The 19,232-nt window shown below is 42.8% G+C and overlaps 1 protein-coding gene across 1 annotated transcript in view; it reads left to right on the top strand.

The window, feature by feature from the left end:
- The window catches only part of RPE65 (retinoid isomerohydrolase RPE65), a 41,304-nt gene extending 22,120 nt beyond the window's left edge, over window positions 1-19,184 (top strand). Inside the window, exons 8-14 of the mRNA XM_073544762.1 lie at window positions 1,552-1,684; window positions 10,127-10,266; window positions 11,557-11,686; window positions 11,881-11,995; window positions 14,950-15,044; window positions 15,125-15,236; window positions 17,625-19,184. Of these exons, the coding sequence (XP_073400863.1) occupies window positions 1,552-1,684; window positions 10,127-10,266; window positions 11,557-11,686; window positions 11,881-11,995; window positions 14,950-15,044; window positions 15,125-15,236; window positions 17,625-17,776 (877 nt within the window). The 3' untranslated portion in view covers window positions 17,777-19,184. The remainder of the gene's footprint in view (window positions 1-1,551; window positions 1,685-10,126; window positions 10,267-11,556; window positions 11,687-11,880; window positions 11,996-14,949; window positions 15,045-15,124; window positions 15,237-17,624) is intronic.
- Window positions 19,185-19,232: the final 48 nt, after the last annotated feature.

The following is a 19,232-nucleotide window of genomic DNA, read 5'->3' as shown; positions in this document are numbered from 1 at the left end:
TGGCAAACTGCTCCAGGTCCCTGATATTTGAAGGGGGCCTTCTCCAAACTGCCATTTTTAGATCTCTCCACAGGTGTTCTATGGGATTCAGGTCTGGACTCATTGCTGGCCACCTTAGAAGTCTCCAATGCTTTCTCTCAAACCATTTTCTAGTGCTTTTTGAAGTGTGTTTTGGGTCTTTGTCCTGCTGGAAGACCCATGACCTCTGAGGGAGACCCAGCTTTCTCACACTGGGCCCTACATTATGCTGCAAAATTTGTTGGTAGTCTTCAGACTTCATAATGCCATGCACACGGTCAAGCAGTCCAGTGCGAGAGGCAGCAAAGCAACCCCAAAACATCAGGGAACCTCCGCCATGTTTGACTGTAGGGACCATGTTTTTTTCTTTGAATGCCTCTTTTTTCTCCTGTAAACTCTATGTTGATGCCTTTGCCCAAAAAGCTCTACTTTTGTCTCATCTGACCAGAGAACATTCTTCCAAAACATTTTAGGCTTTTTCAGGTAAGTTTTGGCAAGTTCCAGCCTGGCTTTTTTATGTCTCGGGGTAAGAAGTGGGGTCTTCCTGGGTCTCCTACCATACAGTCCCTTTTTATTCAGAAGCCGACGGATAGTACGGGTTGACACTGTTGTACCCTCGGACTGCAAGGCAGCTTGAACTTGTTTGGATGTTAGTCGAGGTTCTTTATCCAACATCTAAACAATCTTGCGTTGAAATCTCGTCAATTTTTCTTTTCCGTCCACATCTAGGGAGGTTAGCCACAGTGCCATGGGCTCTAAACTTCTTGATGACACTGCGCATGGTAGACACAGGAACATTCAGGTCTTTGGAGATGGACTTGTAGCCTTGAGATTGCTCATGCTTCCTCACAATTTGGTTTCTCAAGTCCTCAGACAGTTCTTTGGTCTTCTTTCTTTTCTCCATGCTCAATGTGGTGCACACAAGGAAGGACACAGGACAGAGGTTGAGTCAACTTTAATCCATGTCAACTGGCTGCAAGTGTGATTTAGTTATTGCCAACACCTGTTAGGTGCCACAGGTAAGTTACAGGTGCTGTTAATTACACAAATTAGAGAAGCATCACATGATTTTTCGAACAGTGCCAATACTTTTGTCCACCCTCTTTTTTATGTTTGATGTGGAATTCTATCCAATTTGGCTTTAGGACAATTCTTTTTGTGTTTTTTCATTTAAGACAAATTAAATGAAGATAATAATACCAAAGAATTTGTGTTTGCAATAATTTTCAGGAAGAAACTGAGTATTATCTGACAAAATTGCAGCGGTGTCAATACTTTTGGCCACAACTGTATGTACAAGAATGTAACTACTATAATACTGCCCCATGTGAAGAACTTTTTACTGCTAGGAATTCTGATCTCTGGAATTTTTCTTTGTTATAATAAACTTGATTGATTTTCCAGACAGTTCTGGCTTTCATGATCTGATCTTTGTGCATCTTATCCCACATATAGTCAGCGATTTCTATATATAAGATGATTCATCTGTTCTGTAGGACTCTAGCTGGTAACTTGTTTTTTTTTTTCTTTCAGTTTTGGAATGTCTCCAAATTATCTAGTTTTTGTAGAACAACCAGTGAAGATAAATCTGTTCAAGTTCCTCTCTGCCTGGAGCATCTGGGGAGCCAATTACATGGATTGTTTTGAGTCTCATGAAACTATGGGTGTGAGTAAGAACACTGCTGCCTGTCATCTTACATTCTCCATTATAATGCTTTTATAACATCTAACTTTTTTAGAATTTCCATTCTTTGCTTTGGCATTCATATGTGTCACATTATTTTTATTATTATAGCGCCATTTATTCCATGGCGCTTTACATGTGAGGAGGGGTATACATAATACATACAAGTACAGTAATCTTAAACAATCCAAGTCACGATTGGTCCAGGATGAGAGAGGACCCTGCCCGCGAGGGCTCACAATCTACAAGGGATGGGTGAGGATACAGTAGGCGAGGGTAGAGCTGGTCGTGCAGCGGCTTGGTGGATCGGTGGTTACTGCAGGTTATAGGCTTGTCGGAAGAGGTGGGTCTTCAAGTTCTTTTTGAAGGTTTCCATGGTAGGCGAGAGTCTGATATGTTGTGGTAGAGAGTTCCAGAGTAGAGGAGATGCGCGGGAGAAATCTTGTATGCGATTGTGGGAAGAGGAGATAAGAGGGGAGTACAGAAGGAGATCTTGTGAGGATCGGAGGTTTTGTGCAGGTAAGTACCGGGAGACGAGGTCACAGATATATGGAGGACTCAGGTTGTGGATGGCTTTGTATGTCATGGTTAGGGTTTTGAACTGGAGTCTTTGGGTAATGGGGAGCCAGTGCAGGGATTGACAGAGGGGAGAGGCCGGGGAATAGCGGGGGGACAGGTGGATTAGTTGGGCAGCAGAGTTAAGAATAGACTGGAGGGGTGTGAGAGTGTTAGAGGGGAGGCCACAGAGCAGGAGGTTGCAGTAGTCAAGGCGGGAGATGAGGAGGGCATGGACTAGGGTTTTTGCAGATTCTTAGTTGAGGAATGTACGGATCCGTGAAATATTTTTGAGTTGAAGTCGGCAGGAAGCGGAAAGGGCTTGGATATGTGGTTTGAAAGAGAGATCAGTGTCAAGGATAACCCTGAGGCAGCGAGCTTGTGGGACTGGAGAGAGTGGGCAGCCATTTACTTTAATGGATAGGTCTGTTGGGGGGTGGGTCTGGGCGAAAGATGATTAATTCTGTTTTGTCCATATTGAGTTTTAAGAAATCTAGCGGAGAAGAAGGATGAAATAGCAGACAGACATTGAAGGATTCTGTTTAGTAGGGAGGTGATATCTGGTCAGAGATGTAGATCTGTGTGTCATCAGTATAGAGATGATACTGAAAGCCATGAGATTCTATGAGCTGACCGAGGCCGAAGGTGTAAACGGAGAAGAGCAGGGGCCCTAGGACTGAACCTTGCGGGACTCCGACGGATAGGGGGCGCGGTGAGGAGGTGGTATGCGAATGAGAGACGCGGTATGCGAATGAGAGACGCTGAATGTCTGGTTTGCTAGGTATGGTGCAATCCAAGATAGGGCCAAGTCTGTGATACCAAGAGATGAGAGGGTCTGTAGCATTAGGGAATGGTCCACTGTGTCAAAGGCAGAGGACAGGTCCAGGAGGAGGAGGACAGAGTAGTGTCGCTTGGCCTTGGCGGCTAGTAGGTCATTGGTGACCTTAGTTAGGGCAGTTTCAGTGGAGTGGTGTGGCCAGATTGCAAGTGGTCAAGGAGGGAACAAGAAGAGAGGTGGGAGGATAGTTCAAGATGGACGTGTTGTTCCAGTAGTTTTGAGGCATAGGGGAGAAGTGATATAGGGTGATAGCTAGATACAGAGGATGGGTCAAGAGAGGGCTTTTTGAGGATAGGTGTGATTGAGGCATATTTAAAGCTTGAGGGGAAAACACCAGTTGTTAGTGATAGGTTGAAGAGATGGGTTAGGGTTGGGATGAAGACTGTGGTGAGGTTTGGGATGAAGTGGGATGGGATCGGGTCAAATGCACAGGTAGTGAGATGTGATCTTGAGAGTAGAGTGGAGAGTCGAACTTCTGTAATGGTGGAGAAGTTGATTTTGAGGGAGGAGGGCAGGGCAGGTAGGAGGAAGGGCACTGGGGGTTGTTGACCAAAACTGTCTCTGATGTTATCAATCTTCTCCTTGAAAAATGAGGCAAAGTCTTCAGCTGAGATGAGTGGAGAGGGAGGAGGTGCTGGGGGGAGGAGGAGAGAATTGAAGGTGTTGAATAACTGTTTAGGGTTGTGAGACAGGGAGGATATGAGAGATGAGAAGTAGGTTTGTTTTGCTGCAGCGAGTGTGGCCTTGAAAGTAGTGAGGGACTGTTTGAATGTGATGAAGTCCTCATTGGAGTGGGAATTTTTCCATCTCCGCTCAGCAGCCCTGGAAGCCCGCCTCAGTTCTTTGGTCAGACTGGTGTGCCAGGGCTGTCTGTTGATTTTGCGAGTTCTGGTATGTTTGAGAGGGGCAACTGATTCCTAAGCTACAGCTATTGTGGTGTTGCACAACCTTTACCCAAAATAACTGCGACCAACCGCTTCCGGTAACCATCATTCTCTTTTGTGTTTTTTCATTTAAGACAAATTAAATGAAGATAATAATACCAAAGAATTTGTGTTTGCAATCATTTTCAGGAACAAACTGAGTATTATCTGACAGAATTGCAGGGGTGTGAATACTTTTGGCCACAACTGTACTATGATACTGCCCCTATGTACAAGAATATAACTACTATAATACTGCTACTGTGTACAAGAATAAAACTACTATAATACTGCCCCTATGTACAAGACTATAACTACTATAATACTGCCCCTATGTAGAAGAATATAACTTCTTATACATAGGGGTATTATTATAATAGCTATATTCTTTTACATAGGAGTGGTATTACAGTGCCTTGCGAAAGTATTCGGCCCTCTGGAACTTTTCAACCTTTTCCTACATATCATGCTTCAAACAAAGATAAGAAATGTAAATTTTTGGTGAAGAATCAACAACAAGTGAGAAACAATTGTGAAGTTGAACATAATTTATTTGTTATTTTACATTTTTGTGGAAATTCAAAAACTGAAAAGTGTTTGAAGCATGATATGTGGGAAAAGGTTGAAAAAGTTCCAGGGGGCCGAATACTATCGCAAGGCACTGTATAGTTATATTCTTGTACATAGGGGCAGTATTATAGAAGTTATATTCTTGTACATAGGAGCGGTATTATAGTAGTTATATTCTTGTACATAGAGGCAGTATTATACAGTTGTGGCCAAAAGTATTGACACCCCTGCAATTCTGTCAGATAATACTCCGCTTCTTCCTGAAAATGATTGCAAACACAAATTCTTTGGTATTATTATCTTCATTTAATTTGTCTTAAATGAAAAAACACAAAAAGAATTGTCCTAAAGACAAATTGGATATAATTCCACACCAAACATAAAAAAGAGGGAGGACAAAAGTATTGGCACTGTTCAAAAAATCATGTGATGCTTCTCTAATTTGTGTAATTAACAGCACCTGTAACTTACCTGTGGCACCTAACAGGTGTTGGCAATAACTAAATCACACTTGCAGCCAGTTGACATGGATTAAAGTTGACTCAACCTCTGTCCTGTGTCCTTGTGTGTACCACATTGAGCATGGAGAAAAGAAAGAAGACCAAAGAACTGTTTGAGGACTTGAGAAACCATATTGTGAGGAAGCATGAGCAATCTCAAGGCTACAAGTCCATCTCCAAAGACCTGAATGTTCCTGTGTCTACCATGCGCAGTGTCATCAAGAAGTTTAAAGCCCATGGCACTGTGGCTAACCTCCCTAGATGTGGACGGAAAAGAAAAATTGACAAGAGATTTCAACGCAAGATTGTGCGGATGTTGGATAAAGAACCTCGACTAACATCCAAACAAGTTCAAGCTGCCCTGCAGTCCGAGGGTACAACAGTGTCAACCCATACTATCCGTCGGCGTCTGAATGAAAAGGGACTGTATGGTAGGAGACCCAGGAAGACCCCACTTCTTACCCCGAGACATAAAAAAGCCAGGCTGGAGTTTGCCAAAACTTACCTGAAAAAGCCTAAAACGTTTTGGAAGAATGTTCTCTGGTCAGATGAGACAAAAGTAGAGCTTTTTGGTCAAAGGCATCAACATAGAGTTTACAGGAGAAAAAGAGACATTCAAAGAAACGAACACGGTCCCTACAGTCAAACATGGCGGAGGTTCCCTGATGTTTTGGGGTTGCTTTGCTGCCTCTGGCACTGGACTGCTTGACCGTGTGCATGGCATTATGAAGTCTGAAGACTACCAACAAATTTTGCAGCATAATGTAGGGCCCAGTGTGAGAAAGCTGGGTCTCCCTCAGAGGTCATGGGTCTTCCAGCAGGATAATGACCCAAAACACACTTCAAAAAGCACTAGAAAATGGTTTGAGAGAAAGCACTGGAGACTTCTAAGGTGGCCAGCAATGAGTCCAGACCTGAATCCCATAGAACACCTGTGGAGAGATCTAAAAATGGCAGTTTGGAGAAGGCACCCTTCAAATATCAGGGACCTGGAGCAGTTTGCCAAAGAAGAATGGTCTAAAATTCCAGCAGAGCATTATAAGAAACTCATTGATGGTTACCCGAAGCGGTTGATAGCAGTTATTTTGGCTAAAGTTTGTGCAACCAAGTATTAGGCTGAGGGTGCCAATACTTTTGTCTGGCCCATTTTTGGAGTTTTCTGTGAAATGATCAATGTTTTGCTTTTTGCTTCATTCTCTTTTGCATTTTTTTCATTTAAGGCAAATTAAATGAAGATAATAATACCAAAGAATTTGTGTTTGCAATCATTTTCAGGAACAAATTGAGTATTATCTGACAGAATTGCAGGGGTGTCAATACTTTTGGCCACAACGGTAGTAGTTATATTCTTGTGCATAAGGGCAGTATTATAGTAGTTATATTCTTGTACAGAGGGCAGTATTATAGTAGTTACATTATTGTACATAGGGGGCAGTATTATAGTAGTTATATTCTTGTACATAAGGGCAGTATTATAGTAGTTACATTTTTGTACATAGGGGCAGTATTATAGTAGTTATATTCTTGTGCATAAGGGCAGTATTATAGTAGTTACATTTTTGTACATAGGGGCAGTATTATAGTAGTTATATTCTTGTACATAGGGGCAGTATTATAGTAGTTATATTCTTGCACATAGGGGCAGTATTATAGTAGTTATATTCTTGTACATAGGGGCAGTATTTTAGTAGTTATATTCTTGTACATAGGGGCAGTATTATAGTAGTTATATTCTTGTGCATAAGGGCAGTATTATAGTAGTTATATTCTTGTACATAGGGAGCAGTATTATAGTAGTTATATTCTTGTGCATAAGGGCAGTATTATAGTAGTTATATTCTTGTACATAGGTGGCAGTATTATAGTAGTTATATTCATGTACATAGGAGCAGTATTATAGTAGTTATATTCTTGTACATAGGGGGCAGTATTATAGTAGTTATATTCTTGTGCATAAGGGCAGTATTATAGTAGTTATATTCTTGCACATAGGAGCAGAATTATAGTAGTTATATTCTTGTACATAGGGGCAATATTATAGTAGTTATATTCTTGTACATAGGGGCAGTATTATAGTAGCTGTATTCTTGTACATAGGGGCAGTATTATAGTAGTTATATTCTATAATACTGCCCCTACTATAATACTGTCCCTATGTACAAGAATACAGTCATGGCCAAAAGTTTTGAGAATGACACAAATATTATATTTTCACACGATCTGCTGGCCTCTGGTTTTTGTGTTTGTCAGATGTTTTTATCACATACAGAAATATAATTGCAATCATATTATGAGTAACAAAAGGTTATATTGACAGTTAGAATGAGTTAATGCAGCAAGTCAATATTTGCAGTGTTGGCCATTCTTCTTCAGGACCTCAGCAATTCTCCCTGGCATGCTCTCAATCAACTTCTGGATCAAATCCTGACTGATAGCAGTCCATTCTTGCAAAATCAATGCTTTTATTTTGTCTGAATTTGAAGGTTTTTGTTTGTCCACCCGTCTCTTGATGATTGACCACAAGTTCTCAATGGGATTAAGATCTGGGGAGTTTCCAGGCCATGGTCCCAAAATCTCTATGTTTTGTTCCCTGAGCCATTTAGTTATCACCTTTGCTTTATGGCAAGGTGCTCCATCATGTTGAAAAAGGCATTGTTGATCGCCAAACTACTCTTGGACGGTTGGGAGAAGTTGCTCTTGGAGGACATTCTGGTACCATTCTTTATTCATGGCTGTGTTTTTAGGCAAGACTGAGAGAGAGCCCATTCCCTTGGCTGAGAAGCCACCCCACACATGAATGGTTTCAGGATGCTTGACAGGTGGCATGAGACAAGACTGGTGGTAGCGCTCACCTGGTCTTCTCCGAATAAGCCGTTTTCCAGATGTCCCAAACAATCGAAAAGGGGATTCATCAGAGAAAATGACTTTACCCCAGTCCTCAGCAGTCCACTCCCTGTACTTCTTGCAGAATATCAGTCTGTCCATGATGTTTTTCCTGGAGAGAAGTGGCTTCTTTGCTACCCTCCTTAAGACCAGGCCTTGCTCCAAGAGTCTCCGCCTCACAGTGCGTGCAGATGCACTCACACCTGCCTGCTGCCATTCCTGAGCAAGCTCTGCACTGCTGGTGGCTGATCCCGCAGCTGAAACACTTTTAAGAGACGGTCCTGGCGCTTGCTGGTCTTTCTTGGGCGCCCTGGAGCCTTTTTGGCAACAAGGGAACCTCTCTCCTTGAAGTTCTTGATGATGCGATAGATTGTTGACTGAGGTGCAATCTTTTTAGCTGCGATACTCTTCCCTGTTAGGCCATTTTTGTGCAGTGCAATGATGACTGCACGTGTTTCTTTAGAGATAACCATGGTTAACAGAAGAGAAACAATGATGCCAAGCACCAGCCTCCTTTTAAAGTGTCCAGTGGTGTCATTCTTACTTAATCATGACAGATTGATCTCCAGCCCTGTCCTCATCAACACCCACACCTGTGTTAATGGAGCAATCACTGAAACGATGTTAGCTGGTCCTTTTAAGGCAGGGCTGCAATGATGTTGAAATGTGTTTTGGGGGATAAAGTTAATTTTCTAGGCAAATATTGACTTTGCAAGTAATTGCTGTTAAGCTGATCACTCTTTATAACATTCTGGAGTATATGCAAATTGCCATTAGAAAAAATGAAGCAGTAGACTTTGTCAAAATTAATATTTGTGTCATTCTCAAAACTTTTGGCCATGACTGTACAACTACTTGTACATAGGGGGCAGTATTATAGTAGCTATATTCCTGTACATAGGGGCAGTATTATAGTAGCTATATTCTTGTACATAGGGGGCAGTATTATAGTAGTTATATTCTTGTACATAGGAGCAGTAATATAGTAGTTATATTCTTATACATAGGGGCAGTAATATAGTAGTTATATTCTTGTACATAGGGGCAGTATTATAGTAGTTATATTCTTGTACATGGGGCAGTTTTATAGTAGTTATATTCTTGTACATAGGGGCAGTATTATAGTAATTATATTCTTGTACATAGGAGCAGTATTATAGTAGTTATATTCTTGTACATAGGGGGCAGTATTATAGTAGCTATATTCTTGTACATAGGGGGCAGTATTATAGTAGCTATATTCTTGTACATAGGGGGCAGTATTATAGTAGTTATATTCTTGTACATAGAGGCAGTATTATAGTAGTTATATTCTTGTACATAGGAGCAGTAATATAGTAGTTATATTCTTATACATAGGGGCAGTAATATAGTAGTTATATTCTTGTACATAGGGGCAGTATTATAGTAGTTATATTCTTGTACATGGGGCAGTTTTATAGTAGTTATATTCTTGTACATAGGGGCAGTATTATAGTAATTATATTCTTGTACATAGGAGCAGTATTATAGTAGTTATATTCTTGTACATAGGGGGCAGTATTATAGTAGCTATATTCTTGTACATAGGGGGCAGTATTATAGTAGCTATATTCTTGTACATAGGGGGCAGTATTATAGTAGTTATATTCTTGTACATAGAGGCAGTATTATAGTAGTTATATTCTTGTACATAGGGGCAGTATTATAGTAGCTATATTCTTGTACATAGGGGCAGTATTATAGTAGTTTTATTCTTGTACCTAGGGGTAGTATTATAGTAGTTATATTCTTGTACATAGGGGTAGTATTATAGTAGTTATATTCTTGTACATAGAGGGCAGTATTATAGTAGGTAGATTCTTGTACATAGGGGCAGTATTATAGTAGTTATATTCTTGTACATAGGGGGCAGTATTATAGTAGCTATATTCCTGTACATAGGGGCAGTATTATAGTAGTTATATTCTTGTACATAGGGGCAGTATTATAGTAGTTATATTCTTGTACATAGGGGCAGTATTATAGTAGTTATATTCTTGTACATAGGGGCAGTATTATAGAACAGTGGGGAATATTACATTTGACGGGGCTCAGTTGGGTTGGGGTCTTGTTTTCATTTTTACTCTTGAGCCCTCACTAGTATTAACCCTTTCTCTGACACGTTGTGTTATAGGTGTGGATGCATGTTGGTGAGAAGCACACAGGAGAATACCTCAATATAAAGTACAGGACGTCGGCCTTCAACATTTTCCATCACATTAATACATATGAAGACAATGGATTTATCATCGTGGATCTTTGCTGCTGGAAGGGGTAACGTCATCAATGGAACTGAACCACGGGAACTCTCAAGGTCTTAGGCTAGTTTCACACTAGCGTTTATTCGACGCAGCGCAAGGCGCCGCTAAGCCCCGCCCCCTGCCGGCTCCCTGCCAGCCCCATGCGGTCATCGCCGCCTACTATCGCACATGGACGCTTGCGATCTGCACACCCTATCTTTAGCATAGGGTGCGCAGATCGTGCGCTGGCCGTGCGCTAGTAGGATTTTGGCGTGCGCTGCGCACTTTTGAAGGTGCGCTATGCGCGCCGAAATGCAACATGCTGCGTTCGGCGCGCACGGGCGCACCTTCAAAAGTGCGCAGCGCACGCCAAAATCCTACTAGCGCACAATCTGCGCACCCTAAGCTAAAGATAGGGTGTGCAGATCGCAAGCGTCCATGTGCGATAGTAGGCGGCGATGACCGGATGGGGCGGGCATGTAGCCGGCAGGGGGCGGGGCTTAGCGGCGCCGTGCGCTGCGTCGAACACACACTAGTGTGAAACTAGCCTTATAAACCCAAAAAATACGAAAGAGGAGGGTGGAGATTATTTGAAGTAAAACAGTCATCGGTAAAACCGCTATTAACCTGCAGGTATGGAGTTAATCTGCAGGTTAGTAGTGTTATTATGCTGGTCGGCGCCTGCTTGTGGCCCAACGCTGCCGGGAGAAAAAGAACTTTATTCTCCCCAGTAGTTCCCATTTCAGTCACCTCTCTAAATATACACAGCGGCCGCTGTAACCGTACCCGTGGCACTGACTGACACTCTCTCTGCATTGGGGTGGCCATCAGTCAGGATCAGGGGCGCTCTTTATTCTCAGAGCGTAACCAGCGCTGCCCTTATGACCAAGAACTGCTGGGGAGAATAAAGTTAATTTTCTCCCCACAGCGTTAGGCTACGTGCAGGCGCCAGTCAGCATAATAACGCTATTCACCTGCAGGTTAACCCTATATCTGAAGGTTAATAGCGTTTTTTCTGATGACAGATTCTATTTAAAGAGGTTTTTCAATGAAGACAATCCTTTTTTTTTTTTTTTTTAGAAAGATCCCCTAAAACAGGATGATCTCAGATTATAATAAACTGTGAAGAAATGTAGTCAAGCGTTTAATTGACCCACAGCACCCCCGCAGGGAAAAAGGAGCATTACACAGGTCATAGTGAAGTACATAGACACCTTGGTCCTCCGGAGAGAGATGCTCTTTGCAGCTGCTCTCCTCTCTTTAGCCATTGTTTTGGTGACTTCTATCTACTTCTGGACGTCACAAGAATCACTTTTTGTTGCAGCTTTGAATTTATCTACAATTATCTGTATCTGGCCAACTTACGTGAGAACTGGGAGGAAGTGAAGAGACTGGCACAGAAAGCTCCCCAACCTGAAGTCCGGAGATACGTCCTGCCCCTCGATATCCAGAAGGTAAGGTGCATCCCCACCATGGGCACAAGAGAGCCTCTGCTACATTATGGCGTCCTCTATGCTTTACACTGCAGTTCTACTTGCACAGCCTGTAGTTAGTATACATATGGGAGAAAATATGGATCAGAGTGGAAGTGAGGGATGAAATTATGGCATCAGGCTAGTTTAATTCTGATTTTTTGCTCTTATACCAGCACGACTCGGGAAAGAACTTGGTGAATCTGCCGTACACCACAGCTACCGCCACGCTGCGCAGCGATGGTACTATCTGGCTGGAACCGGAGGTTCTCTTCTCCGGACCTCGGCAAGGTTTGTGTCATGGAAAATAAAACTGATGCCGTGATATTGGCGCCTGTCTGGGTGTGGGATACATTAATGAACAATCAGTTCTTGAAGTTGAGGAGTTGGAAGCAGCAAAAATGGACGAGCGGAAAGATCAGGGAGACTGATAATTGACAAATTGTAAGGTCTCGCGGGGTGATCCCCGGTACACGCCAGGTCTCGCGGGGTGATCCCCGGTACAAGCCAGGTCTCGCGGGGCGATCCCCGGTACACGCCAGGTTTCGCGGGGCGATCCCCGGTACAAGCCAGGTCTCGCGGGGTGATCCCCGGTACACGCCAGGTCTCGCGGGGTGATCCCCGGTACACGCCAGGTCTCGCGGGGTGATCCCCGGTACAAGCCAGGTTTCGCGGGGTGATCCCCGGTACACGCCGGGTCTCGCGGGGTGATCCTGGTAAATAGTTGGTATCTACCAAATGAAGTACAAGGAAGTAGAACTTGTGAACTAGCGACCGAGTCGTGGACACCTAAGGGTCATTAATGTATGTGGGTAGTAAAGCATCTAGTCCGTTCCCACAATTGCTGATAAATGTACTGCTGGCTATGATAGAAAGGTGTCAGGACACGCAGAACATCGCAGCTTGTTGTATATGTGACTGCACGCTAAATATTGGGTATTAATGCCTTGACAGATCAGTGAATATTCAGTGGAGATTTTATTAGTAGAATTTTTTTAAACTAATGAACTTTTTTTAGGTTACACTTTGTGGCTTGACCGAAGGCTAAGCTATCTTTCTAGGGTAGGGGCAATTCTTTAATTTTGGTTTGTTTTCTTAGGGGTTTTTTTCTTAAGATTCAAGCAAACTCCTAATTGTAGCATCTGCTGCAGCACGAGTCATCTTTCTTTCTAATTTAATTGTCTAAAGGGACGGTTTGCCCTTTGTCAACTCCTAATTAGAAGTGGATTTTACTACATATTGCTTTACTTTGGCACAGATAAGTTTGCACAACTCATTAAGTTTGAAAAGGCTGCTAATTTCCATCTGACCACTGGGTGGCAGTGATTGCTGTGATCTTATCAGGTAACATACAGTGACATATAAAAGTTTGTGCACCCTCAATCAACTTTTCTGTTATTGTGAACAGTTAAGCAAAGTTGAAGATGAAATGATTTCTAAAAGGCATATATCTTTGTACCGTGTTAGCCAGTAGATAGAAAAATATTTAGAATTGAGAGTCCTCAGTGGTTGATACCTTTTAATGGCTAACTGAAAAGATGGTAACAAATTGCAAGCTTACGAGACTACTCAGGTCTCTTCATCAAGCGTAGATTCTATGCCTGATGAAGAGACCTGAGTAGTCTCGTAAGCTTGCAATTTGTTACCATTTTTTCAGTTCGCCATTAAACGGTATCAACCACTGAGGACTCTCAAATCTAAATATTTCTCTTAAAGGCCAAAGTTTAAGGATGACACATTTCCTTTGTATTTTAGTGTGTATGTATATATATATATATATATATATATATATATATATATATATATATAGTCAATTTTTTTAAATTACAAAAAGGAAAATGGGCTGATGCAAATGTCTGGGCACCCTACAAGGTTAGTGCCTAGTAGCATCCCCTTTTACAAGCATCACATCTTGTGAAGGCTTTTTTGTAGCCAGACAAGAGTCTTTCGATTCTTGTTTGAGATTCTTCCTTGGAGAATTCCTCCAGTTCTGTGAGATTCCTGGGGCATCTTTCATCCTCTGCTATTCTGAGCCACAGATTTTCAATGATGTTCAGATCAGGGGACTCTGAGGGTCATTGTAAAACCTTCAGCTTGCGCTTTTTTAGGTTGTCTATTGTGAATTGTGACGTGTTTAGGATCATTATCCATTTGTAGAAGCCATCCTCTTCCTCTTTTCACCTTCAGCTTTTTTACAGATGGTGTTATGTCAACAAGAATTTGTTGAAATTTCATCCATCCTTCACTCTACCCATGAAATGTTCCCCGTAACATTGACTGCAACACAACTCTAAAGCATGATTGATCCACCCCCATGCTTAATGGTTGGCGGGATGTTTTTTTCCTGAAAATCTGTGCCTTTTTACTCCACACATACCTTTGATCATCGTGGCCAAAAGTTCTATTTTATCCTCATCGGTCCACAGAACATGTTTCCAAATTGCTTGATTAGATGTTCTTTTGCATACTTCTGATGCTGAATTTTATGGTGATGACGCAGGAGGTTTTCTTCTGATGACTATTCCAGGAAGGCCATATTTGTGCAGGTGTAACTGAACAGTAGAACAATGTACCACAACTCCAGAGTCTGCTAAATCTTTCTGAAGGTCTTTTGCAGTCAATCAGGGGTAATGATTTGCCTGTCTAGCAATCCTACGAGCAGCTCTCACTGAAGTTTTGCTTTGTCTTCCAGACCTTATCTTGACCTCCACTGTTCCTGGTAACTGCCATTTCTTAATTACATTTCAAACTGAGGAAAGAACAAGTTGAAAACACTTTGCTATCTTCTTATAGCCTTCTCCTGCTTTGTGGGCCTCCACCATTTTCAGAGTGCTAGGCAGCTGCTTAGAAGAATCCATGACTGCTCGTTTTTGGCACAAGGTTAGAGGAGGCTGAGTTTTATAAAGCTAGGAATTTTTCATCATCTGGCCTTTCCTAATGATGACAGTGAACAAGCTGTAACCCTAACAGGTTGATTAAAGGTCTGAAACTTTGGTCAAAATTATCTGAGCACACAAATTTCAAAGAGCGCCCAAACTTTTGCATGCCACTGTACCATTGTAGTATGACTATAGTGCCAATTTATTCTGCAGCCCTGTATACAGGTTGTAACAGCTCACAGTACCTGAAAGCACACACACTCACTAGAAGGGAAAATCCACAGAGTCTATGCAAAGGTTTCCCCTAAACGGACTCGTTTACAGCAAAAGATATATTCTCTCATCCTTACTGTAATATTCCCGCAGCTTTCGAATTTCCGCAAATCAACTACAAAGCGTATTGCGGTAGAGATTACAAGTATGCGTATGGGCTGGGGCTGAATCACTTCATTCCTGACAGGGTGAGTATATATATATTTACTATTTTGCACTCGTCTGTAGATGGAGGATATAGAACGCTGTTGTATATACTATATTCCAGCTCGTTAAACTGAATGTCAAGAGCAAAGAAACGTGGGTATGGCAGGAGCCCAACACCTACCCGTCTGAGCCCATATTTGTCCCGACCCCCGACGCCCTGGAGGAAGATGATGGTAACTATATTTTAAGGGATTGTTCAGCGAAGGGGTTAATTGGTTCTGTGGTTTCCGGTAATATTTCATCATGTGTGATCTATAGTAAAATCATACTGCCGTGTTTTCCTATGAGGTCTTGTTTTTTTTTCGTAGCGTGAGCTGTAGTTTTTATAGGTACTATCTTGACTACCCCTTTAAAGAATCATAGAATCATAGAATCATAGAATCGTAGAGTTGGAAGGGACCTCCTGGGCCATCTGGTCCAACCCCCTGCTCAAAGCAGGATTCGCTAAATCATCCCAGTCAGATGTCTGTCCAGCCTCTGTTTGAAGACTTCCATTGAAGGAGAACTCACCACTTCTCGTGGCAGCCTGTTCCACTCATTGATCACTCTAACTGTCAAAAAGTTTTTTCTAATATCTAATCTGTGTCTCTTCCCATTCAGTTTCATCCCATTGCTTCTAGTCTTTCCTTGTGCAAATGAGAATAAAGTTGATCCTTCTACAATGTGACAGCCCTTTAGATATTTGTAGACAGCTATTAAGTCTCCTCTCAGTCTTCTCTTTTGCAAACTAAACATTCCCAAATCCTGCAACCTTTCCTCATAAGACAGGGTTTGCAGACCGGTCACCATTCTGGTCGCTCTTTTCTGAACTTGCTCCAGTTTGTTGATGTCTTTTTTAAAATGTGGTGCCCAAAACTGGACACAATATTCCAGATGAGGTCTGACCAAAGAGGAGTAGAGGGAAATAATGACTTCACGTGATCTAGACTGTATGCTTCTGTTAATACATCCTAGAATTGCATTTGCCTTTTTTGCTGCTGCATCACACTGTTGACTCATATTCAGTCTGTGATCTATTAGTATACCCAAGTCTTTTTCACATGTGCTGTCACTTAGCCCTATTCCTCCCATTCTATATATGCTTTTTTCATTTTTATTGCCCAGATGTAGTACTTTGCATTTCTCCATGTTAAAAACCATTCTGTTAGTTGCTGCCCACTTCTCCAGTTTATTTAAATCTTTTTGAATCCTCTCTCTCTCTTCTCTAGTATTAGCTATCCCTCCTAGCTTTGTGTCATCAGCAAATTTAATCAGTTTACCCTCAATTCCTTCATCTAAATCGTTGATAAAGATGTTGAACAATACAGGCCCCAGGACAGAGCCCTGTGGTACCCCACTTGAGACATTCTTCCAACTGGATGTGCAGCCATTTACGACCACTCTTTGGGTCCGATCACTAAGCCATCATTATTGTACTGATCATTATGAGTACGGTGGTGTTCAGGTGCGCAGATGTATTTTTTTTTATGGTGAACCACATTTTTAAATTAAGTTTGGAGGGAGACTTTATTTTTATTGAACCTTATTAAACTTATTTTACCCCTTTTTTGTCACATTAAAGCACCTAAAGCAGCGATCGTCTGATCACTTTTATGATTTGCAGGTCCCTGGTCCAGCAGCCATATTGGTAGTCCGTGGATGCCGGACCAGAGCCCTGGGAACCTTCTCCTATCTGCCGGCAATCATGGCACCGCTTCTGATTAATAGGTCCAGTGCGAAGTCATGCGTGGGTAGCGTCATAACGATGACATTGTGCAAGGCTAAAAAAATCAAAAGCAGCGTCAGAAGTGCTGGGCTCTAGTACAGCTGTTATTGACTACGGACGAGCGTCCTGTGAATGTTTTTGCTCAACTCTATTGTATAATTATCTAGATACTAAAGGCCCAGTCACACATAGCGATCTCGCCAGCGAGATCGCTGTGTGACATGGATCAGCGACCGGCCCCCCTGCTGGGTATCGCTGATCGCACTCCATCGTCCTGGGCCGTTTTTTGATCGCTGGTCTCCCGCTGGCCAGCATGCATCGCTGCGTGTGGCAGCGAGAGACCAGCGATCAGCGACGCTGGTTTCCAATGTAAACAGCGGGTATCTAAGAGCCGCCGATACCCGATGTTTACATTGGAAACCAGCTTGCTCGCTGGTCCTGATCGCTGGAGGGGCTGTCTATGTGACAGCTCACCAGCGATCAGCCTAACGATGTCCCAGCGATCCCATCCATGTCGGATCGTTGGTGGGATCGCTGGGACATCGTTATGTGTAACAGGGCCTTTAGTTTTGGCATCTTAGGGATTCACAGTCGGGATCGGTGTTATCTCCGATCTTGGTAGTTGCAGCAGGAGACTGGTGATCGGTCAGTACACCTGAGCCCCCGTGAGGTACATTATATATCATTATTATTATATACCCGCCACAGAAGGCCAAGCAGCACTTGCCTGTGACAGATTTTACTCTCACAGGGGGATGCAACAATCCATGTGAACCCCATAGAGAAGGCTCCCTGCTCAGGATGCGCCGCTAAAAGTCAGACTTTAACATTACTTTTCCCTGTATTATTAACACAGGGGTCATACTGAGTGTGGCCATCGCTCCAGCGGTGGGGCACAAGCCCTCCTTCCTACTGATCCTGGATGCGAAGGACATGAGTGAAATTGCCAGAGCAGAGGTCGACACCATCATCCCCGTCACATTTCACGGCATGTTCAAAGACGCCTAAATGAAACCTATCATGTAGCAGCGACACAACGTACCTTATGGTACCGGATCCAGGCCGCAAAATGTGTCCAGGTCCAGTCTGAGGACGAGAGACGACAGTGTCCAGGAGTTCTGCATACGGAGCCTGCACATATTCATCCCTTTGTATATTTCTGTATCTATTGCTTTACGTTGATCCTATGAGGAATTTAGCATCATCCTCTTGTCTTTTATCTTTTGCATTGTTTTACTGATGGACAGTCATGTCCTCTTTAGATAAAACAAAAGGTAACAGGTTCAGTCCTAGGGCCCCTGCTCTTCTCCATTTACACCTTCGGCCTCGGACAGCTCATAGAATCTCATGGCTTTCAGTATCATCTCTATGCTGATGACACACAGATCTACATCTCTGGACCAGATATCACCTCACTACTAAACAGAATCCCACAATGTCTGTCCGCTGTTTCATCCTTCTCCGCTAGATTTCTAAAACTTAATATGGACAAAACAGAATTAATCATCTTTCTCCCATCTCACGCGGCTCCCCCAACGGACCTATTCATTAAAGTAAACGGCTGCCCACTCTCTCCAGTCCCACAAGCTCGCTGCCTCGGGGTTATCCTTGACACTGATCTCTCTTTCAAACCACATATCCAAGCCCTTTCCACTTCCTGCCGACTTCAACTCAAAAATATTTCAAGGATCCGTACATTCCTCAACCAAGAAACTGCAAAAACCCTAGTCCATGCCCTCATCATCTCCCCCATGGCTACTGCAATCTCCTGCTGTGGCCTCCCCTCTAACACTCTTGCACCCTCCAATCTATTCTAAATTCTGCTGCCCGACTAATCCACCTGTCCCCCTACTATTCCCGGGCCTCTCCCCTCTGTGAATCCCTGCACTCGCTCCCCATTACCCAAAGACTCCAGTTCAAAACCCTATCCATGACCTACAAAGCCATCCACAACCTGTGTCCTCCATACATCTGTGACCTCGTCTCCCGGTACTTACCTGCACGAAACCTCCGATCCTCACAAGATCTCCTTCTGTACTCCCATCTTATCACAATCACATACATTTCTCCCGCGCATCCCCCCTACTCTGGAACTCTACACCACAACATAGACTCTCGCCTACCATGAAAACCTTCAAAAAGAACCTGAAGACCTACCTCTTCCGACAAGCCTACAACCTGCAGTAACCACCGATCCACCAAACGACCAGCTCTACCCTCGCCTACTGTATTATCACCCATCCCGTTTTAGATTGTGAGCCCTCGCGGGCAGGGTCCTCTCTCATCCTGTACCAGTCGTGACATGTACTGTTTAAGATTACTGTACTTGTATTTATTATGTATACCACTCCTCACATGTAAAGCGCCATGGAATAAATGGCGCTATAATAATAAATAATAATATTATCAGTGTAAATTTGTAAAGTGTCATCTTCCAAACCTGCCAGTAGCTGTAAATGGTCTA

The sequence above is a fragment of the Dendrobates tinctorius genome, unplaced genomic scaffold (genome assembly GCF_039654945.1).
Source record: "Dendrobates tinctorius isolate UK_male_01 unplaced genomic scaffold, ASM3965494v1 ptg000138l, whole genome shotgun sequence".
Classification (NCBI taxonomy): Eukaryota; Metazoa; Chordata; class Amphibia; order Anura; family Dendrobatidae; genus Dendrobates; species Dendrobates tinctorius.
This window is presented reverse-complemented; position numbering and strand designations above follow the sequence as displayed.